The sequence below is a fragment of the Mytilus trossulus genome, chromosome 6 (assembly GCF_036588685.1).
Source record: "Mytilus trossulus isolate FHL-02 chromosome 6, PNRI_Mtr1.1.1.hap1, whole genome shotgun sequence".
Lineage (NCBI taxonomy): Eukaryota > Metazoa > Mollusca > Bivalvia > Mytilida > Mytilidae > Mytilus > Mytilus trossulus.
The window spans coordinates 23,331,369-23,355,614 of NC_086378.1; the positions used below are offsets into that span (position 1 = coordinate 23,331,369).

Sequence of the window (24,246 nt, forward strand, 5' to 3'; positions counted from 1 at the left end):
TATTCTGCCCAATGCTTAAACTTTGTGCATCTTGATTCAATTGTTTAAAATATGTTAATGTTGAATTTTAGGGGTTACTTTTGCCCTTTTTTTTCAGATATAAAAAAACTATCGGCTTGACTTAATAGAAATAGACTATGCTTGCAGGTTCTCTTGTTTTTTGTTAACACCAAATTCTAACGGATTATTAAATTTAGTTGCAAAATATTTTAAAAGAGAGCTGAAATTTTTTTTTATCTTTTAATGTGAATTGAAGGTTGAATAATTATATGTGAATTAGAATGAAGAAAACATCTTGGTCCAAAAAAAATCATCAATCAGGATATAAAATTCCAAATATTAATTTATTATACTAAAATAAGTTCATATAGAATAAACTTTCTAAGATTTTATTGATTCCTTTTAAATTTAAATCTCAAGCCACTGTTTTGCATGTTTAGGTCATGTCCCAACAAAAAATCAATAAATATGACAGTACAATGTACTCTAAGCACAAACACATAAGGTCACTGTGAAATAGACATCTAGGGCAGGAGCAAACTGTCAGTTATACCAAACCAGTTTGACTAGATCTTTAGTTAAAAACCAGTTTGACTAGATGTCTAGATTACTCTTGGAATAACAATGGTGTGGCCTATATTTTGACAATGTAAATCACATGAGGACCTGGATGGGTTTTTTTAATATCTGTATTCTTTAAAGTTTTAGGGCATTTTCTTTTAATAGCCTTGAAATAACTCATTCTGTAAAATTCTCATGAAAATGATTTTCCAATTTAGTCTTTCTGTTACAAGATTATTTATCAATCATGTACATTGATCATGATTATATCATCAGTATTGTATTACAGTTACCTAAGTAACCCTTTATTTTGCACAGTTATTCTTTATACTTTTGCAATGCAGTAAATTATTTTCTTTTCTTTATTTTGATATTCATTTTCTATATTCTCTATTATTTTTTGTTGCTATTACATGTATTCTCTATTCTGTAAACCCCATTCTGAACCTCATAGGTAAACTTCTTTTGTATGAATGGGATAAACTGACCTTTCAATTCTCAAGGCTAAATAAGTATTTTATAGGCTAGATACAAACTTACATGTCAAGGTAGAATCGTAATCTGAGTGGTACAGGTGTTTTTCAAGCCACCATAAATGTCAAGTAATTCTAATTGTACTCATATAATGTCGTTGGGTATACATACACTTAGCATAATAAATTATACTAAGTATTTTAACATTGTAGACTTGAAGTTATTGTTTATATCAATCATGAGGGTTAATTTGGAGGGGATTTACTAAAACTTAAAAGAACGGTGGCCTGGAAAAATATATAAGCGTTGACAGACTTTAGATTTATTAATACATCTATCAACTTCTGTCAGCGTGTGAGTCGTTCAAAACAACATTCAGTTCCGTGGATAGAAAAAAAAAACGCAATTTGAACTTGAAGGTTTGTTTATAGAAATATCTCAAAGTTTAATGTCACATTTTTCGACAATTTCTTGATGAGCGATCGATTTTTCAGGAGTTTCAACTCCATGCAAAACAGTAAACGATACACGTGTCTTTTCATGAAAGCAGTTTACCAAGGCATAGCATTCCCTGATTTGCCATATTTGATCAGTTGAATTAAGAAATTGCGGTTTTAGAAATGTACATGCCTTGCGAAGAGGTGGTAGTGACTCCACTCAAGCATTAACGGAAAATCATCTCACGATATTCATTACGGGCGTAAATCTCGATAGTTAACGTCTCTCGTTGGTTAACTTTAAGTGCCGACCGTAAATAAAGGCAACAGTAGTATACCGCTGTTCGAAAGTCATAAATCGAGTTAGAAGAGAAACAAATCCGGGTTACAAACTAAAACTGAGGTAAACACATTTTAAAAATATAAGAGGAAAACAACGAAACAACAGAGACACTAAAGTGCAACAAAAAACAAAAAACGACAATGCAACACACAGATAAGATACCAACTGACATTTTCCTCCCTTGGTACAGGACATTTTAAGATAAAAAAAAATAATTGGGGTGGATAGTGTGTTGAACCTGGGTTTGCGGCTAGTCAAACCTCGCGTTTGAATGGCAATGTTAAATATAACATTAAAGTGACAACATTACATGAAAGGACTACATCACAAATAAATGAGGTATATAGTTCTCCCTGTTTGAATGGACATCAACAAGCGGTAAGCATATACTTTTATCTATACGTGAATACATATGTATACCTCTAAATCCAGTTCTTTTCGTGATTAGACTAGCTAAAATGACAATCAGAGACGATCGAAGACCTAGAATCAATATCAAATAATCTATTTATAAGATATGATCCGATATATTAGCATTTACCAAGTTAAAGGGAGGCGAAAGATACCACAGGGACATTCAAACTCGAAAGTCGAAATTAAACTGACAACACCATGGCTAAAAGAGAAAGACCAACAGACAGACAAAAAAAAACACAAAACACAGCATACACAACTAACGACTGCGCAATACAAACCCATCCAAAATACGGGGATGACAAGGTGCTCACTGAGGAAGGGTAAGCAGATCCTGTTCCACATGTGACACCCGTCATCAATACCTTGTACTAGTATTTAGAAATAAGGAATAAAACGATGCAATTCGTAAAAAAATATTTAATAAATAACTTCTTTAAACTCACTTATATTGAACAACGACAACACTTGCACACTCGCATGTTCTCTTACCACATAATTCCACCAATACACACCCTATTTCATGCGGCTCACTCACTCAAACATACATACATTCTCTCACATACACAGGCACGCAAACTCTCTTCTCTTACTCCGACTCGTATTTTCTCAATCGCACAGACCGAAAAACATATACTCCCACAACTCAATGATGAATCACTATAAAAAAAACCTCTTGTAGTTGTAATAATTTCAAAAAAATAATCAATTTCATCTGTGTTTATGTTTAGTCCATGTTTTCTGTAGTCTTGCAAAAGAATCCCCATTTCTTTTGACTCCATGGGTTTGTCTTATACCATCCAAAGGCAACTTCTGACTTGTCTGTAGCGACCTTCAATTTAACGATCATTCCTGAAATGATTAAAAAAAAAGAGTAGAGGTAATTTTTTCTGCATTCACAAAACTGAGAAAAAGAAATCTATTATTATACACAACAAAATGCCAACATTATCCTCTGGACTTTGATTTTCTATTTTTTATAATTAATTTGGTTTATATTTCAATTATGTATATAACCCTACCCATATTATATTGCCATTATTCTTTTGTTTGATTTGTATCGTTAACGTTGTGTTGCTGTTTCGTTGGCGTAACCTAAACATAAATTTAAGTGAAACATTTGTCAAACATCTAAGAAATAATTTGCCCTCGTCCGCTGACACAGGACATATCATCTAGACACTGCGTGTCTTATGGAACTGTTGACAATAACTTTTACGTCGGTTTTCAGTGAAGGATCCAGGGGAGGGTGTTGGGACCAACCTTTCTTCGAACATTTTTTTTGAAAGGAGACACATACTTGGTAACCCCTTTATCCCGGTGTAAACCTCTCTTTAATAAATGGCTGGATCGGCACTGGGTCTTCAGTATTGGGAATTTGAATTGCAGTCATATTGACGTATTTATTCACACCTCCTTTTATTCATATTACATTTATATATATATATTGATAAGACTGCATTTTCTGATTATTTTAAACGTTTAAATAGAATGCAATGTCCATAATCATTAAATTATCGAAGTCCCTTATAATCACTTTACCTTCTTTAATTTTGACACAGCAATCGTTTGATTTCTCTGATAAATCCTTTGTCTTCACATAAGTGTTGCTTAAAAAATTAAACTGGTTTTCTTGGCAACTGATGTCTGCAAAATGAAATGTTTGGAACGTTATTAGAAACTATTGAAATTATCGAATTGTAAAAACGAATATAGTGTATTGTATCTGTAAATTGCAATTTGGGATTATGAAAAACTCTGATTTCTCAAGAATTCTAGTTAATATGTAATTTGTTTGACACATTTCCTCTTGTTATGTTGTGTCTTGTGTACATGTACTATTGTTTATCTCTTTGTCTTTTGGTCTTTTTCTATTTTATCGATTTATTGTTGTCCACCTATGAGTTTTGGAACTCCCTTTGGTATCTGTCGCCTCCCTTCTATGTGAATGACCGTCGCAATTTTAAACTGACCAAGTATCTTTACAAAAAAATGTTTCACAATCAAAATAAACCTTAATACAATTTAAATAACTGACTTACTATTGTTATTGCGTTGTTCTTTTGTCAGCTCAGATGGTTGTTCTTTCGTTGTTTGCATGTCTGATTTGAAATTAACATATTGTATATCTGGAAGCTTGACTTTAAATCCGTTTGCAGTTTGAAATTCCTACATACAAATCATAACTATAATCAATATTGACAACAAGACTAACAAAAGGGATGCATTATAGGAAGAGATCGATTTTTAAAGGATCATAGTCCAATGTATATATGCACAAAATAAAACAAGCTTAAGTGATTAAACATTTAGATTGTTTTCTGGTTTGTAATCTTTGAATTGGTACATATTTAGTTTAGTTTAGGAAAAATCACTTTTGTGAAATTGAAGATTGTTTATAGATTTAAACAGGATCGAAATAATGAGACAAATGTTAATGCCCAACACTACAATGGAACCACATATTGTTTGAATAGTTACCTGAGGTAAACTGAACTGGTATTTAGAGCTAAGTTTTCCTATAATTGATTCTGCAGCCAATCTGCAGTCAAAGTCGTCAATATGTGGAAGTACTTCATAGAGCCTACAAGACAAAAGAAAAGCCAATCAATAAACTGTTACTGGGTAATAGATAAATCATTAAAAACTTAGATGAATCGATAAAGCCTAGATAAATCAATCAAATGTAGATCAATAAAACTTAGATAAATCAGTTAAAAACTTAGATAAATAAATCAAAATCAATAATTCTTAAATGTTAAACATGGAGGTATTCCATTGTTTAACATATATTTACTGATTTAAAATAAGAGCTGAAAACAGACAAACCACCGTAAAAGGACACCGAACTTCTACCATTGGCCCTTAAAGTCTCCTTTCTACGTAACTTTATTGTAGGAGTGCTGTCTTACTCGCCTTTTTGTTGTCAATTACACTCGTTAATACAAACAATGCATTTGCTTTACATTAAACGAACTATACTTACTTGTTGGTATGTGCTGCAAAGATATACTTCATAGACAGCAATCCACTGTGAATACGATCTGTTAGGTTAAATCGTATATCCTCCAATAGGTCACTTTCAAGCTAGATAAAACATAAAGTAAAACATCGTATCAAGACGAAATCATTATACAACTTAAGCATAAAAAGGATCACAATCTTTGATAATAAACGTAAATTATAATTGACTCTGCAAGTTAAAGAACCAAATAAACTGTTTTCCACATATTTAAAGAGAAAACTACAGATTGTAGTTTGGAGTTATTCTGTTCCTTTTAAAATAGACAAAAACACAATTTTCTTGGCTGAGTTTTTGTATTTATTTTATAATTCTGGTGAACACAAATAACATTCCATCGGTTCGCAGATTTTTACACCCCAAAAAAGCACCACTTTTTCAGATTACATCTCCCTTACATTCCACCAACTTAACAAAATATGCTACAATTAAGCAATAAAACTTAAAACATTGACCTTTTTCTGTTAAACATACCAATTTCAAAGCATTTCTAGTATTTTTTTCTTTTGTCAGCAAAGTTTGATATCTCCTGTTTGATTCTTCTGCTTTCTGTATTTTATAATTCAGTGTCGTCTGCAATTGTGTAATGCTGTTATCTCGAACTTTCAGGTTTTTACTTGATAATTTGTCCGCTAAGTGGTTTCTTGACAATTTAGCCGTCTTCAGGCATAACTCATATTTCTGTACTTTAGTATCAGCAATCCAACACACCTTTAATATATATATGTATATATAACGATTTTACATATATTGTAGTTCTAGCTGTAAACAAATTAACACAAACCAAATTCCTTTTTTTCCAACTCCTTAATTGTTGTGCAAGCACTCAAGATTAGGGAGTATTAATATTTTTCTTCTAAAAGCATTGCATAAAAGACTAAAAGTCACCTGGTATAAATTATAAATGAATTACTTGAAACTGATTTAATTGAACTAATAATTTGCAAAACACAGTGTGTGTGTGTGTGTAGTAAAATTACCTCTTGTTGTCTTTGAAGATCCTTGTACAAATAAGTGTGAACTCTCAATAGTTTATTCATTTCATTGACCTGTTTTTGGTATTCTTCCACTTTTATCTGATCAAATCTGAAAAGATGCAATCAATTATGAAATCTTACTTTTGTAACAAAGCACATGGAGTTTAAAAATTATGTTCGTTCGTAAACTTTTTACGTTTGTGTGAAATTTGAATATGGTATTTTCAAGAAAGAATAACTGGTTTCTTTCTTTGTTTAACAAAATGGTTTCTTAACACTCTCAGCTAGTTTAGGAGACCGTCTCGACTCAATGGAAGACCTCGCTGTGATCCTTTAGATGAATAACAGCAATGAACGGGCAGTTCCTATTCTTTTTTCATTTGTGTTTAGTGATTTATATATGTGTTACGAATTGATAAATTTATTTCTACTATAAAATAAAAACACAAAATATTCCTTTTGTGTAATGAAACCTTTGTTTGAGAAAAAATCTACACAGTTTGTACTATCTAATTAAAATAACTTACGTTGGTATTGGTGGAATGCTGTCAGATGACGAAATCAGTTTAACAAACTTGTTTTGGATGCTGGAAGCAATGGACTCCTTCGTTCTACTATTGCTAGCTGTCTCGTGTGCTCCAACAACACCCAAAATCATTTCAGACAGTAAATAAAACAATTTGTTTATTTCTGGAAATTCTGGAAAATAAAAAAATATCTACGTTTCTCAAGTGAATTATTTTACTAGAAAATATGAACAACATGTATGTTATATTGCATTTCATTCAGAATTCAATGATATTAAATTTATAGAAAAAAACTAATTTTTAAAGATCGAATTACAAATGAAAAACAATGGAGGTACAAAATGTTTAATCTAAATTAGTTTAAACAGTCGATAAAGGTCAATGTAATTCGAAAGACACTACTAATCGAGAGAACGATTCGGTTTTATTAATATTTATAACACTGCTTTTAAATTGCACTGTGTCATATTTGAAAGCGCTTAACTGCATGCCTAGGTAGAAATTATCCAAAATTATGTGATCATGTCTTGGTGTCGAAAACATTCTGCTTTAATCTTAATATCTCACACATCTAAAAATAACATAATCTTACCAATATTCTGTCTGTATGCCATCATCTTGTGCATGACACTTTGAATTTGTTCTCTTGGGAAATCCGCAGTTTCCGAATTGAAGTTTACTTCGAAAGATTCGCTTATTGTAGCGAAAACATCAATTCTGGAGAAGAAAAAAATATATCGTGCTTGATGCCAAGTAAATTTTTTTTACAATCCGTGTTTGTGTTCAAACCATTAGGTATAGTTATATGACTTCCATCAATTAATCAATTAGATTCAATAAATACTAATAATCCAATATATATTTAATGTAAAAAAAAAAGAAAACCGGTAAAATAAACGAAAGGTAGATTCTTAATGAAACTATATGAAATTGCCGAACATTTTCAATATAAAAACTTACGTTCTGTGCGAAACAGTTGTAATACTGTAAATATCCGGAAAATATAAATAATCCATGTTCTCTTCTTTGATTTCTTTTAAAAACACTGCTACTCAAATTCTATAGCTGGGCTTTCCTTCGTAGTGAGGGAAAGATAGCCCGGATAGCGGCGAGAGTGAACGTCATAATCTCGACGTCTTTTTGTTGGACGTTGGAATTAATGTAGAACGTCACAGTTAGAGTTTATTTTTAGTTGGTTGCTGGACAAAAATGTAAAACACGACGATTTTTTCCCCGAAAGAATAATTATCTAGTATTTTGGATTTGTATCTAGTAACTGCATCTAAATAAACTTCAATAGACACAATGCATTATGTGAAACAAAACTATAAATGTGCAGAATCTAAATAATTGCGTCGATGTTTTTCTCAATTTTATTTACGATTTCATGAAAACCTGCTTAGAAACTGATCGAAAAGTTACCAGTTAAAGCTACATTTACGACCATAACATGTTCCTTTCTAATGACTTATAAATGACATAAATGTTCAAATGGGTTCACCGTTTCAATATGTCTTGACATAGTGTGTATATGGGAAAAATTCACCGTTTTTTTTAATTTCTTGACATAATGTTTATATGGGTTCAACGTTTTTATATTTCATCTGTAATCTCGAATTGATGAATGAAAAAGTGTAAAAAGGCAAAATAAACTAAGAATAAATGATTAAAAGATTTGTCTGCGCTAATATTTTGGGGACAAAATACATTCTGAGAGGGACGATCACAACACTAATATAAAAAAGAAGAAGATGTGGTATGATTGCCAATGAGCCTGACAACTATCCACAAAAGACCAAAATTACACAGACATTATAACAACTATAGGTCACCGTACGGCCTTCAACAATGAGCAAAGCCCATACCGTATAGTCAGCTATTAAAGGCCCCGATAAGACAACGTAAAACAATTCAAACGAGAAAACTATTAAACTACCTTTGTAAAAATAAAAAAGAACGAAAAAAAAATGTGTAACACATAAACAAACGACAGGCGACTTGGGACAGGCACACACATAAATAATGCGGCGGGGTTAAACACATTAGTGGGATCCCAACCCTCCCCATAACCTGGGACAGTGGTATAACAGTACAACATAAGAACGACGAAAATCAGTTGAAAAAGGCTGAACTCATCAGATGGACAAAAAGCCAAGAAAGCCGGTTCGATAGGATAAAGGAAAAATAATTGGGCGGGGGTGTCAATATACTGTTACTTACAGGAAGGCGTCTCAGAAAAAAATTAAAATAGCCTTGCCAGACGTCATAATTATTTGGACTAGTCTGAATACAGATTTACTAAGCATTGCGCAACAGCACAGTGCATTTCACATCAGCAAGAAATCGGCTTTAATTGAACAATTCATTTAACCAATTTCAAGTTCTTTGACTATATTTATTTTAAAAAAAAAAACTGTCATTGGTATTATAGTACCAATCGAATGTGCATTTTATTGTATTTGTATGTTGCTAGCTGTATTATCATGAAATATGAAGGAAAATACAACAAATGACCTTGACTGAAAATAAAGGTACGAGCTGGCATTTGACCCGGGCCGAGTTGGTATCTGAGTTATGTCCCTTCCAAAATGGATGCGCCCATCAAAATTTCATTGCGTTTCATTTTATCATATATTGAATATTTATATCGTTGAATAGTGATTCATAACAAAAAATACAATTAGACTGGTTTATTTCGAAATAACACAGACTTCTGAATGTCAAGGCTTAAACAACTAACGTCGTAACGTGAATGAAACTTTTATTTACTTCATGCACATTCATCTGTTCAGTACACATGGAAGACATACTTCAAGTGTATTGTTAAATTGCCTAAAAACTCTTAGACAGTCAGAGACATTTATATCAACAATGTCAGATTTAACAGCACCTAAACAAACCATAGATGGAGAAGATGCAATTCAAGAACCTGTTCTCTCAAAAAGAGCCCAAAGAAAGCAGAAGAGGGTAAACAAAACTGATGGGCAATGTCAGATAAGGGCACAACTATTTTATAATTTTATTTATTTTTATCTGCTGCTCATACCTGACAACAGCTTAATTGTTCAAGGCTTTGTTGTGCTATAGTTTATTTTCATTTTTTGTACACAATTATTTCTTCCATATGGTTGTGTCATGTGTGTAGAACATGTAGAATATTCATTTTAACTCTGTCTGACTCTTGGGTAAGATTATTTATATTCAATTGTTACCAGGGATTTTTTTTCAAATCTTCATTGCCCCAATCAGCAAATCATTGGTTGTACTTTTATGCTCTTATAATCATGATAATTCAGAGGCCGATTTAGAGGGGGTGGGGGAACTGGCAGTGGGAAAAATTTGGTTGATTAAACAGGGATTCACTGAAGCATCTATGGAGCAGGCCAGGCCCCCTCATGTGCAGTCAGTGGGTACCCACTTATGAAAATTTCTGGATCCACCACTGTAATTTATTAGTAAGCATGTATTCATCATGTTCATGTACATGTACATTTGTACATTATCATGATTATAATGATGTAAATGTACTTGCAAAACAAAAATCATAATATATATCATTTTAAACTTGAACATGTTGAACATGTTAAAAGCATGAAAAGGTTTATAATTGATTTTAAAGTGTTTTAAATTAGATTCTTTATTATTGGGTTATGTACAAATGATGTACATGTATACATATTAATTTATATTTAAGCTTTTTGCCAAAGAAAGAAGAAAGGAGATGAAAAAACTAACAAAAGGATTAACAAATAACAAGCAGAATCCAGGATTTGACAAAAGCCTGTTTGATGCTGCAGAGTATTATTTTGAAAATGGTAATACATACATTTATATGTCATGTATGTAATAAATTTGTGTATAAATCAGATTTCCACATGACATTCATCAGCCAGGGTTCACCAAAGACTGAAAATTGAGGGAAGGGATGTCACATTTCACTACTAGTGTGAAGTCTTTTGCATTCCTCCTTGGACATAAATTTTTCAAGAAAAATAGATACACCTTTATCAAATTACTAATGTGAAATATGTTAAAATTGGTCATACATGTCATAGCACAGCATCCCAAACCATTATAATTGTCCAGAGAATGTTAAAAACACTGAACGCTATGACTCATATGTAACAGTCAACTCATGTTAAAATTAGTCAAAACAGAACAATCAAAATCATGAAACATTAAAATTTACAACAGAACAGTCAAATCATGTTACAATTAAAGTCATGACAGATTGTGGAAACCATATTTCATGTTATGCATCAAATGGGTTGACGTTTTGCTCATTTGTGAAGACTGTGCTGTGATTTATTGTAGTTTACATTTGTACATCTACATCATTTTGTGTCTTATTGGCAATTATCAGATCATACCACATCTCCTTATTTTTATTACAACAGTCAAACTCATGTTTCATTATCAATTGAACAATGTTGAAGAGAGTTTTCTGTAAAGTTTAGAAATAAAAAAAAATGAATTTTCAATTCTAGCCAACATGCATATATACAGCATTGACTTATTGGACAGATATGTTGAATTATTCAATATGCTCATTTGACATACATATGTAATATATATATTAAATACATTTTGTATTTAAGGTTTGAGAAAAGTGTACCCATACTATTTTACATTTTCATCATATTGTAAACAGCGATGGAATGGTAAAACAGTACTAGACATCTTTACTAAAGACTTCCATGGAACAGAAACCGAGGAATATGTAAGTCTTCATAAAAACACATGTACTTTTATTTATTTCATACTTAAATCTTTATTAATTTCAGTGGTCTTGCTAGCCACAAATAGAAGGGCGCCGCGCCCTGGGTGCCCTCAGTCGCACCCTAAGTGCCTTCATCCGCGCCCTTCTGCCCTAACGTCATTTTCCAAAATTCTCTTGTGCCGTTTTGGTAAAATTGCCTTTTTTCATCGATTTCTGATCTCAAAATTAATTACATATATGATACCTGTGTGATTGCCCCCAGGTTAATCATGTCATTACAATCAATTACAATGATTAAGACTTCAAAGGTGTTAATAACTAGGTAATTTAATTAGGACAATGTATCTTTTTGTCATACATGTAATGAATGTGTCAGAAGTGTGTTTAGCTTGGGTGGGCATTTCCGATCTTCAAGTCACAATGAAAGTGTATAAATGAAGACTTTCATGACTTTAGAAATGAATTTAAGTCATCAAAATAAAACTATGCCTTCACAGAAATGCCTCCCATCTCAAATTGTTAGCGACAAGCATAGTTTTTGTCGAGCCTGCAACTTTTGTTGCAGAAAGCTCGACATAGGGATAGTGATCCGTCGGCGGCGGGGGCGACGTTAGCTCACTTCTTAAAAGCCTTATATTTTAGAAGGTGGAAGACTTGGATGCTTCATACTTTGTATATAGATGCTTCATGTTACGAAGTTTCCGTCAGTCACATGTCCAATGTCCTTGACCTCATTTTCATGGTTCAGTGACCACTTGAAAAAAAGTTCAGATTTTTTGTAATGTTGAATTCTCTCTTATTATAAGTAGGTAATAGGATGACTATATTTGATATGTGCGTACCTTGCAAGGTCCTCATGTCTGTCAGACAGTTTTCACTTGAACTCGACCTCATTTCATGGATCAGTGAACAAGGTTAAGTTTTGGTGGTCAAGTCCATATCTCAGATACTATAAGCAATAGGGCTTGTATATTCAGTGTATGGAAGGACTGTAAGGTGTACATGTCCAACTGGCAGGTGTCCTCTGACCTTGACCTCATTTTCATGGTTCATTGGTTATAGTTAAGTTTTTGTGTTTTGGTGTGTTTTTCTCGTACTAAATGCAACAGGTCTACTGTATTTGTTGTATGGAATGATTGTAAGGTGTACATGACTACATGTCTAGCCGGCAGATGTCATGTGACCTCGACCTCATTTTCATGGTTCAGTGATCAAAGTTAAGTTTTTGAGTTTTGGTCTTTTTATCTAATACTATATGCCATACGATTACGTCAACTATATTTGGTGTATGGAAATATTTAATGATCTTTATGTCAGTCGGGCAGGTTTTATTTGACCGTGACCTCATTTTCACGGTTCATTGCACAGTGTTAAGTTTTTGTGTTTTGGTTTATTTTTCTTCAACTATAAGTAATAGGTCAACTATATATGTTGTATAGAAGCATTGTTAGCTGTATATGTCTGCCTGGCATGGTTCATCTGACCTTGACCTCATTTTCAAGGTTCATTGGTCTTTGTTTAGTTATCTTGATTAATGTTAAGTTTATGTGACAGTTGTAATAAAGCTTTATACTTAGGACTATCAACATAATATCAATAATTAGTACAGAAGGCGAGACATTTCAGCGTGTGCACTCTTGTTAATTAACGCAAACAATTTGGAAATTGATTTTGGAGTTACTTCCCCTGATTTAGCTTATTACAAATTTGTGCCCTAAAAATATTATCTAGTATCAAAAAATTAAATAAATAACCAATTGAATATATAATAACATAATAATGTTACGTAAGGATATTAACTGTCTTTGAACATATAAAAAAATATATATTGCAATTTCTTTTTGATAATTACACTTTTACCAATCCATGTTCTAAACATTGATAAATTAGTAATACACTTGAAATAATACTCCAAATGTATTTAAGGCTGTATTTTTTTATATGAATAATTAGACAATAATAGTGTCTTGAAATATGAAATTTATTTGTATGAGGCTTAGAAACGGGAAAATGCGAGGTTCTACCGAGCATTTTCGTTTCTCGTTTCGTGCCGAATACAAATAAATTTCATATTTCAAGACACAATACGTATATTGTCTTTATACTGAAATCGAAAAAAAATATTTGAAAAATGAAAAAACTATGTAACAAAAATTGTTAAAAAAGTGTTTGGAATTTCCCTCTTGGGGTACCATTTTGGGGTATTTCCCTATGAGCGTAGTCCAGGCGGTAAAACATTGACATATAAAAGGAATTAGAAAGGGAAAATGAACTAAATTGATAACATTTGATAACCATGGTATATAAATAACCAATTTGAAGACATAAAAGTTTAAATTCATTGACGTATAAAGCTTATGTTTATACATATAGCTTTATCTGTATAGTAAAATAGCTGATTGCAGTATAAAAAAAAAATATACTGTCTGACAATGGGTAGAGTGAAGTTAAGCTATAAAAAACATTACACAAACAATGAAATAAAGACTATGGTTGAAATGTATCTTTTTATTTAAAAAAACCCACAACATATACAGTGAAAAAAGAGATTCCTAACTCGTGATACACACAGAAACAGAGACAAAAGAATTAGCAGTGCTTTTTCTTATCATAAAAAGTGCCCTGCCCTCCACTGGCACCCTGTCCCTTTTGATTTCTAGCTAGAGCACTAAATTTCATACTTTAATCTTTATTTATTTCATACTTTAATCTTTATTTATTTCATACTTTAATCTTTATTTATATCATACTTTAATCTTAATTTATTTCATACTTTAATCTTTATTTATTTCATACTTTAATCTTTATTTATTTCATACTTTAATCTTTATTTATTTCATACTTTAATCTTTATTTATTTCATACTTTATTCTTTATTTATTTCATACTTTATTCTTTATTTATTTCATACTTTATTCTTTATTAATTTCATACTTTAATCTTTATTAATTTCATACTTTAATCTTTATTTATTTCATACTTTAATCTTTATTTATTTCTTACTTTAATCTTTATTTATTTCATACTTTATTCTTTATTTATTTCATACTTTAATCTTTATTTATTACACTTTAATCTTTATTTATTTCATACTTTAATCTTTATTCATTTCATACTTTAATCTTTATTTATTTCATACTTTAATCTTTCTTTATTTCATACTTTAATCTTTATTTATTTCATACTTTAATCTTTCTTTATTTCATACTTTAATCTTTCTTTATTTCATACTTTAATCTTTCTTTATTTCATACTTTAATCTTTATTTATTTCATACTTTAATCTTTCTTTATTTCATACTTTAATCTTTCTTTATTTCATACTTTAATCTTTCTTTATTTCATACTTCAATCTTTCTTTATTTCATACTTTAATCTTTCTTTATTTCATACTTTAATCTTTATTTATTTCATACTTTAATCTTTATTAATTTCATACTTTAATCTTTATTTATTTCATACTTTAATCTTTATTTATTTCATACTTTAATCTTTATTTATTTCATACTTTAATCTTTATTTATTTCATACTTTAATCTTTATTTATTTCATACTTTAATCTTTATTTATTTCATACTTTAATCTTTATTAATTTCATACTTTAATCTTTATTTATTTCATACTTTAATCTTTATTAATTTCATACTTTAATCTTTATTTATTTCATACTTTAATCTTTATTTATTTCATACTTTAATCTTTATTTATTTCATACTTTAATCTTTATTCATTTCATACTTTAATCTTTATTTATTTCATACTTTAATCTTTATTAATTTCATACTTTAATCTTTATTTATTTCATACTTTAATCTTTATTTATTTCATACTTTAATCTTTATTTATTTCATACTTTATTCTTTATTTATTTCATACTTTAATCTTTATTTATTTCATACTTTATTCTTTATTTATTTCATACTTTAATCTTTATTTATTTCATACTTTAATCTTTATTTATTTCATACTTTAATCTTTATTTATTTCATGACTTTAATCTTTATTTATTTCATGACTTTAATCTTCATGCACTTTTGTGAAATAATTTTTATTGATGACTCACAGAAATAAACATGTTCATCCATGTACATGTACATGTAGCTACACATTTTAGGTAACACAACATGCGTATATGTCATTGCATCAACTTACTAAACTTGAGAAAGGAAATAGTAATGTATTAAAAGAGACAATAACCTGGCCCCATAGCAGAAAGAATCCCAAACCCACCAATGGGTTTTCAACACAGCTGTAAAATCCCACACCCAGAGGCAGACTTCAGCTGGCCCCTAAACAAAAATATTTACCTGTTAACTGAAAATATATATGTCACACGAAACTCAGAAACATGTAAATGAACTCAAATTAAAAAAAATCATACAAGAATAACAAAGGACAGAAGTTCCTGATTTAGGATAAGTACAAAAAAACCTGACATGGTTGAACATGTTTAGTGAGATCTTAATACCCCCTATACCTCAAGCCAATGTAGAATAACCAAACACACAGCAAAATGCACAGTAAAACTCAGTTTATAAGAAGACAGAGCTGTCTGATGTTAGAATAGGTTACAAAAAAGACTAAGAAAAGTGACAATGATACATAAATTAGCAAAGGACTACAGGTAGTTTTATAAATAAAGAGAGTAAAATGTTATAAATACTATTGCCTTTCAAAAATTATCATATTTATCCCTATAGCTACCCATTTAAGTGAACATAGCATACATTTTTTCATTGAATAAACTTTATAATTACCAACCGTGTCAAGTTTCCTTTTTAATAACCACTTGGGCATATGGCGAGTCTATAAATAAATCAAAGACAAGTCTTCTTGACCTAATAACATCTTAATTTTGTTATTTTACTATGTTACTGTTATCTTATAGATTGATGCTATAGAGAGTGGTAGAGTAACAGTAAATGGTAAACCAGTATCAATTGATTACAAAGTGAAAAATCATGATTTTCTGGAACATACTCTTCATAGGTAAATTGTAATAAGAATGTTTTCAGTTGAGATAAATCTGCTTATTGATATAAGAAAATATGGTATGAGTGCCAATTAGACAACTTGTTTATGGCGTTCATTATCACTGAACTAGTATATATTTGTTTAGGGGCCAGCTGAAGGACGCCTCGGGGTGCGGAAATTTCTCATTGCATTTAAGACCTGTTGGTGACCTTCTGCTCTTGTCTGCTCTATGGTCGGGTTTTGTTGTCTCTTTGGCACAATCCCCATTTCCATTCTCAATTTTATTTTACCTGAAACGTCTATGATGTATAAAAAATAGTGAACAAATTTCAAAGCAAGTTTTTAAATTGCTTTTCATCATCTACAATGCTACATGCATTTCTTCTTGAATTAGTTAAAACTTGACCTTTAAGATGAATTAGATGTAAATAAACAAAGCATACATAGCTGGAAAGTTAGTTTTTATTGAGTGTCAGTAAAAATTAATTCAATTTACAAAGACTTAATCCATGACATAAATATTCATAAAATGTAATTGATTGGCTAACAATGAAAGTTGTAATTGCATATTGTTATTGTAAAACAAGCAACAGTGGACAATGGTACTACATATCACTTGTAAATATAAAAATATGAAAATGTGGCATTATTGCCAATGAGACAACTCTCCACAAGATGACACAGAAATTAATAACTATAGGTCAGAGTGCATCCTTCAACAATGAGTAAAACCCATACCGCATAGTCAGCTATAAAATGCCCTGAAATGACAAATGTGACACAATTTGAACGAGAGTATAAGAACAGATAGGTTAATATCATTACTCTACCATTTTCAGACATGAGAACCCTGTTAGTGGAAGTCCATTAAAGATTATCCATGACGATAAAGATGTTGTAGTGATTAACAAGCCACCTTCCATTCCATGCCATCCCTGTGGTAGATATAGATTTAATTCTATAGCCTTTATACTAGGCAAAGAATATGGATATCCTAATCTTAGAAGTAAGTGTAGTTATCAACAAGCCACCATCCATTCTATGCCATCCCTGTGGTAGATATAGGTTTAATTCTATAGCCTTTATACTCTAGGCAAAGAGTATGGATATCCTAATCTTAGAAGTAAGTGTAGTTATCAACAAGCCACCATCCATTCTATGCCATCCCTGTGGTAGACATAGATTTAATTCTATAACCTTTATACTAGGCAAACATAATGGACATCCTAATCTTAGAAGTAAGTTTTTGTACATACATGTATCTTCATGTAGTTATGACTCAATAATTTCAATGTTTTTCCTGCATATATATATAAGACTTATTAGTGGCACCTAAAGCAGTTGGAAAAATTAATTAGGAACGAAATTGAAGAGCATTAAATACAAAATATTCAATTAGTTGTCACCACCTAGCTTAAATCACACTAACAATAAAAAAAAAACGAAAAAAAAACCCAGAAGTTTTGGACTGCTTCCCATGTGGTGTCTTTATTGCTTATTTCATGCTTAAATTGTTATTCCTTCTAATATTAGTGATATAACATCTTCAATAGATCATGGAATTTTAATTTTTTATTTACAATTAGTAACTTTTTCAATACACCTTATCGCTATTTGTCCGCCATTACTGGACATCACACAAGTTCCCGTAAAATTTTGACATCATAATAGAAAATATCTGACGCCACAATGGAAAAGAGATTGTTGTATGACGTCAAAAGTTCAAGCGGAACAGATTCTTGGGTCAAGCGGAAATAGCGATAAGGTGTATTAAAAAGCCGTGCCAAAAATTGATGAATGTACATGTAAGCTAAACCCTGCAGTTTGGATATAGAAATTCATCAATTGATTATTCCTTGTTTTCTGGCAACTTTTAATTTTACAAATAAATAAACAAAAATTTCCTTGTTTAAACCTTTCATCATGTTCATAGTTATTTATCTGTCATGTCAATGAAATCAATATATATATACTTTGACTATCTTGTTTCAGATATTTATAGATTAGATCGCCTGACATCAGGTGTTTTAATATTAGCTAAAACACCAGAAAAAACAAGGCAACTTGAAGATGAAATATTTGGTAAACATGTACAAAAGGAATATGTTTGTCGTGTAGTTGGAGAATTTCCAAAGTAAGTTTAATGTTATGGAAAGGACAATGAAGTTAGGTTGCTTGTTATTTTGTTTGAATATTTCTACTTTCTAGTAGTAAGTGTATTTTCTGTTTGAATTCAAAATGGAAAATCTGAAATTAACACAAACTTAAAAAATATTTCAGTTTTATATATTTGATCATCTCAACCCAAAAATTTGGATTTCATTCAATTTTTCCTCGATATTAGAACCTACTTAAATAAATCCATAGCAGTATGTTAGTTTTAAGAGCATTTCTCAAAATTGTGTATCGAAAATAACCAATCCGGCTGCAATGTTAAAAGTATATACTTAAAAAATTCCTCCCTGTCTTATCTGATACAAGAATATATGTCCTGAAATCTAAGGGATCCATTTTGTGTGAATTAGTATTGTAACATTGATTTATATAGCTGTTATGAATAGAAATTCATGGTGTTATTTTATCTTAAAATGCATGTTTCTTTTCAGAGAAGAATTAACTTGTGATCAACCACTTGACCTTATCAGCCACAAAATTTCCATGATGAGGGTAAAATCTCCTGGTAAACCAAGTAAAACTGTTTTTCAGAGATTAAGTTATAACGGAAAATCCAGTGTTGTCAGATGTAAGTTCAGAATTAAATAAATGTATTAATAAGTTGTGGTTTAACTGTTAATTCAGATTAATCAGGTAACAAAATGTTCTCATCCTTTTTTAAAATACAATTTTATCAGTCTTATTAAGTGTTCCATCATGTCCATGGGCAGACATTAATATCGCCAAAACAAGAAGAAAATGATTAATCAGAAGAAATATTTTTTTAACATTTGGATATTTGTTTTAGGATTTGTGTATCTTTTTCTTATTAGAGCCTTTTATTTCAGGTTTACCCTATACTGGAAGGACACATCAGATAAGAGTACACCTGCAGTTCTTAGGTAATAATGGTAGCAGAAAGTTGTTATTATTTAGAAACAGATCCTTTTTATGCCCCACCTAAGATAGTAGAGGGGCATTATGTTTTCTGGTCTGTGCCTCCGTACGTCCGTTCTTCCCGCTTCAGGTTAAAGTTTTTGGTCAAGGTAGTTTTTGATGAATTTGAAGTCTAATCAACTTGAAACTTAGTACACATGTTCCCCATGATATGATCTTTCTAATTTTTAAACCAAATTAAACTTTTGACCCCAATTTCACGGTCCACTGAACATAGAAAATGAAAGTGCATGTTTCAGGTTAAAGTTTTTGGTCAAGGTAGTTTTTGATGAAGTTGAAGTCCAATCAACTTGAAACTTAGTACACATGTTCCTTATGATATTATCTTTCTAATTTTAATGCCTTATTATATTTTTTATCCAATTTCATGGTCCATTGAACATGGAAAAAAATAGTGCGAGTGGGGCATTCATGTACTTTGGACACATCCTTGTTTATAAATCCTTTGATTTTGCCATTTGATTAGGGACTTTCTGTTTTGAATTTTCCACGGATTTGAGTGTTTTTGTGATTTTACTTTTTTATTATGAAGAGATATTGAATAAATCAATACATTGTAAATGTTTAATTTGATATCATACTTTTTGATTTACATGAACTGCTAGAAAGAGCTTTATTACGACCGCAAAATTTGAAAAAAAATTTGTCGTATATTGCTATCACGTTGGCGTCGTCGTCTGCGTCATCGTCATCGTCGTCGTCGTCGGCGGAATACTTTTAGTTTTCACACTCTAACATTTTAGGAATTAGGGGCCAAAAAGGGCCCAAATAAGCATTTTCTTGGTTTTCGCACTATAACTTTAGTTTATGTTAATAGAAATCTATGAAATTTTGACACAAGGTTAATGACCACAAAAGAAAGGTTGGGATTGATTTTGGGAGTTTTGGTTTCAACAGTTTAGGAATTAGGGGCCAAAAAAGGGCCCAAATAAGCATTATTCTTGGTTTTCGAACAATAACTTTAGTTTAAGTAAATAGAAATCAATGAAATTTAAACACAATGTTAAGTTTTGGAATAAGGGAAAGGGGGATGTGATTAAAAAAATTGGGTTCAATTTTTCTAATTTGAAATTCATAAATAAAAAGAAAATTTCTTCAAACATTTTTTTGAGAGGATTAATATTCAACAGCATAGTGAATTGCTCTAAGAGAAAACAAAAATTTTAAGTTCATTAGAACACATTCATTCTGTGTCAGAAACCTATGCTGTGTCAACTATTTAATCACAATTCAAATTTAGAGCTGAATCCAGCTTGAATGTTGTGTCCATACTTGCCCCAACCGTTCTGGGTTCAACCTCTGCGGTCGTATAAAGCTACGCCCTGCGGAGCATCTGGTTTAAAAGCTCAGAACATCCTCCAGCATGCTCAAAGCATCCTCATAAGAATAGATATAGGACTGTATTTCCCTCATTATAAATTACAAGGGGTTCATAGAAAGACAGCTATCTGCATATATATAACATTTTATAACATATGTCTATACTAAGTCAACATATATAACAGCTCGCTTAATAATAAAGAAGATTTGATTAAAAATTAAGTCTGTTTATGGCATTCTACACCTGTCCCATTATTATCCATTAGTCAAAAAGTAATGTGCAACAAACATGGTCTTTCAACTCTTTTTAGAAGACTAAATCCATTTGTGGTTAAAATTTGGAATCACATATTTCCTATAAAAACAACATTCAATCACATTCCAATAAACAAGACATGCATGAAGAAATGTTATTTCACTACATGAACAACTGATTTCAAATATCTTCTTAAAAGATGCAAGCTATATGTGTTAAACTTGTGGTGTAATTTTTGTTAATTATTCAACTTGTTTCAGTTTTCCACTGCACATATATTCTTTCCATTAATTCCTTGTTTGAATTAGCTTTTTTAGCTGTAAATATCATAATTAAAAATAAGACCCAACATTGTGTAACACAATTATTAAATATTTATTGTGGCACAAGATGATAATGCTACTATTTTATTTTCAGGTTATCCAATAGTAAATGACCCTTTATATAATAGTCCAGCTTTTGGACCCAATAGAGGAAAAGGTGGTGAATTCTGGAAATCTGATACAGAGGTAGGGTCTTACGAGAATACAAGCTAGTTTTCCTTTCCTTAATCTTACTTCTCACCAGAAGTTGCATAAAGCCTCTTTGCTGATATTCCACCCTTTTCTATCTTGTGCCGAAAGTTTTAGACCCACTTAATATGTGGGTTTCATGAAAAGGCGCCTAGTTTGTTATATATATCCATATTAGAATTGAAGGATTTGAGAAAGCTTAATTTAAGATATTTTTTATCTGGGTTTTGAAAGGGAGACGAAAGATACCAAAAGAAAATTAAAAAGTCCAAAACAAACTGACAATGTAATTGGAAAATATGAAGAATGACGAACATGATGAAAAGACTAACAACAATACACATAACACAACTTACAAAACTATAGACAGGCCCTACTACCTAAAACTGGGTGTGATCCCAGGCCCTCAAGAAGGGTAAGCAAATCGTTGTATTTATGATAGAATGAAATTGCTTTCAATTTTAAGATCTGAAATCTGAATTAATAACTGAATTCAAATTCATGATATATCATATGTAGAGTAAACTGGATCTTAAATTACTGAAATAACTATTATGATTTCAAATATTTACTTTCCTTTGAATCTGTGAGCATGAAATTGAAATTTTCCTCCAAACTTTTTAACAGATCACAGATGAAATACAGAATTTACATAGTGTTGGTTTATGGTATGATGGAGAAAACCCACTCTATCATAAAAGATTGAAGGAAATAAAAGAAAATCAAGTTACTCAAGAGATAAAAGAAAATATAGATGGTACAATCTGTGATGTTAAAAGTACAGATTCAGAAACAAAGACTGAAATAGAGAGTTCACAAAGTGGGACCAAAAAAGGTTCTATTTATAATGATACAGAAATAGATAGTTTAGAACCTAAGGAAAAGAAAGCTAAATTTGATCATACAGAGACAGGAGATAAGATCGGATATATTGCTGAAGTAACACTGACAGAAAATTCCTCAGGTTCAGAGGTCAAATCAGAATCTTGCTTAGACGAGGATAAAATTATATGTTGCAATTCTGAATCACTTGACAATGATAGAGAGGATTCATGTTCAGTAACTAAGGTTGGCATGGAAAGGAAAATTGTTTATCCAACTTTTGATGAAACAAAATGGATTCCTAATGAACATTGTAGTAGCTGTAAGAGAAATTATATAGATCCTGGACCAAAGGATCTTGTCATGTACCTCCATGCATTAAGTTATAAGGTAACATATCCATATATTAAATTTAAGATACATGCTATTTAAAACTGTTATCACATCAAACTTAAGCTTGATTTTAAACTTAATATTTTCCCAAGTAACACTGTTATTTCAATGCCCCAGACCATGCAGATTTGTAAAATTTTATCTGGACTAGAAAGAATTTGAAAACTTTGTTAAGACACATTTAAAAGTAAAGAAAAATTATGATGGCACATTGCTTATTCTAATGAATTTGATATGTTGATATAATGGTATATATCTTTGATAGTCACTATATTCAATATTGAAATATTCTTTTGGATAATTAAGACATTTTGATTAGACTCATCTTTACATTTTTAAGATTATAACTATCATGATATAAAAAAGAAGATGCGGTACATGTATGATTGCCAATGAGACAACTATCCACAAACGACCTAAATGACACAGACATTAACAACTAAAGGTCATCATACGTTCTTCAACAATGAGCAAAGATCACACTGCATAGTCAGCTATAAAAGGCCCCGATAAGACAATGTAAAACAGTTCAAACAAGGAAAAAAAAATGACTATGTCATGTATGTTGACCTTTACATTCTGTAGATATTCATCATTATCAGTGTCATTCTGTTGTCATTCTGTTGTCATTCTGTTGTCATTCTGTTGCTGTCTCATTCATAAATACAAAAAAAGCATTATTTGCATTGAACTATAATTAAAGAACTCTTATAAGCAACACGACGGGTGCCGCATGTGGAGCAGGATCTGCTTACCCTTCCGGAGCACCTGAGATCACCCCTAGGTTTTGGTCGGGTTCGTGTTGTTTATTCTTTAGTTTTCTATGTTGTGTCATGTGTACTATTGTTTTTTTGTTTGTCTTTTTCATTTTTAGCCATGGCGTTGTCAGTTTGTTTTAGATTTACGAGTTTGACTGTCCCTTCGGTATCTTTGGTCCCTCTTTTATAGTGTTATACATTAAGTTTGAGTGATTTAGTAACAAAGAAATAGTTTTGTATTGAATATAACCATAATATAGATCTAGAATTGATGAAAAGTTAACCTTTACTTATATTAATATTAAAATATTATTTGTTCTATTTTTCAGGGATCAGACTGGGGATTTTGTACAGAATTACCAGAATGGGCTAAAGAGGACTGGGTAGATGACACTTCTCAATAACATTAAATATTTTAAAATAAACAAATTTAAATTGTAATTCTTAAACAGTTTTATCTTTTTTAGCTTACCTGGCCTAAAAGGCCATATGAGTGTTTGCCATCACTTGGTGTATGCTGTTTGCATACATGTACATCATATTTTAGAGTTATTGCCCTTGAAATGTCAATTTCTGGATTAACATGGTTTTTGGCTTATATTTCAAAAAGTAAAGCGGTTAGAGTA

At 30.9% G+C, this 24,246-nt stretch overlaps 2 protein-coding genes across 2 annotated transcripts; one reads left to right on the forward strand and one right to left on the reverse strand.

Annotated features, from left to right (window-relative positions):
• Positions 1 to 2,634: 2,634 nt before the first annotated feature.
• Positions 2,635 to 7,898, reverse strand: LOC134723264 (uncharacterized). The gene is made up of 10 exons (XM_063586882.1): positions 7,716 to 7,898; positions 7,348 to 7,472; positions 6,756 to 6,927; positions 6,232 to 6,337; positions 5,726 to 5,962; positions 5,216 to 5,316; positions 4,711 to 4,813; positions 4,272 to 4,398; positions 3,772 to 3,876; positions 2,635 to 3,081 (listed from the first exon to the last, which is right to left on the reverse strand). Exons 1-10 carry the CDS (start codon positions 7,769 to 7,771, stop codon positions 2,957 to 2,959), a joined length of 1,257 nt encoding a protein of 418 aa, XP_063442952.1. The 5' UTR covers positions 7,772 to 7,898; the 3' UTR covers positions 2,635 to 2,956.
• A 1,483-nt stretch (positions 7,899 to 9,381) lies between these two features.
• On the forward strand, positions 9,382 to 24,058 carry LOC134720949 (pseudouridylate synthase RPUSD2-like). Its single transcript, XM_063583556.1, has 11 exons — positions 9,382 to 9,722; positions 10,450 to 10,570; positions 11,354 to 11,475; positions 16,363 to 16,463; positions 17,288 to 17,454; positions 18,441 to 18,582; positions 19,055 to 19,191; positions 19,451 to 19,504; positions 21,553 to 21,644; positions 22,275 to 22,859; positions 23,950 to 24,058. Exons 1-11 carry the CDS (start codon positions 9,528 to 9,530, stop codon positions 24,022 to 24,024), a joined length of 1,791 nt encoding a protein of 596 aa, XP_063439626.1. The 5' UTR covers positions 9,382 to 9,527; the 3' UTR covers positions 24,025 to 24,058.
• Positions 24,059 to 24,246: the final 188 nt, after the last annotated feature.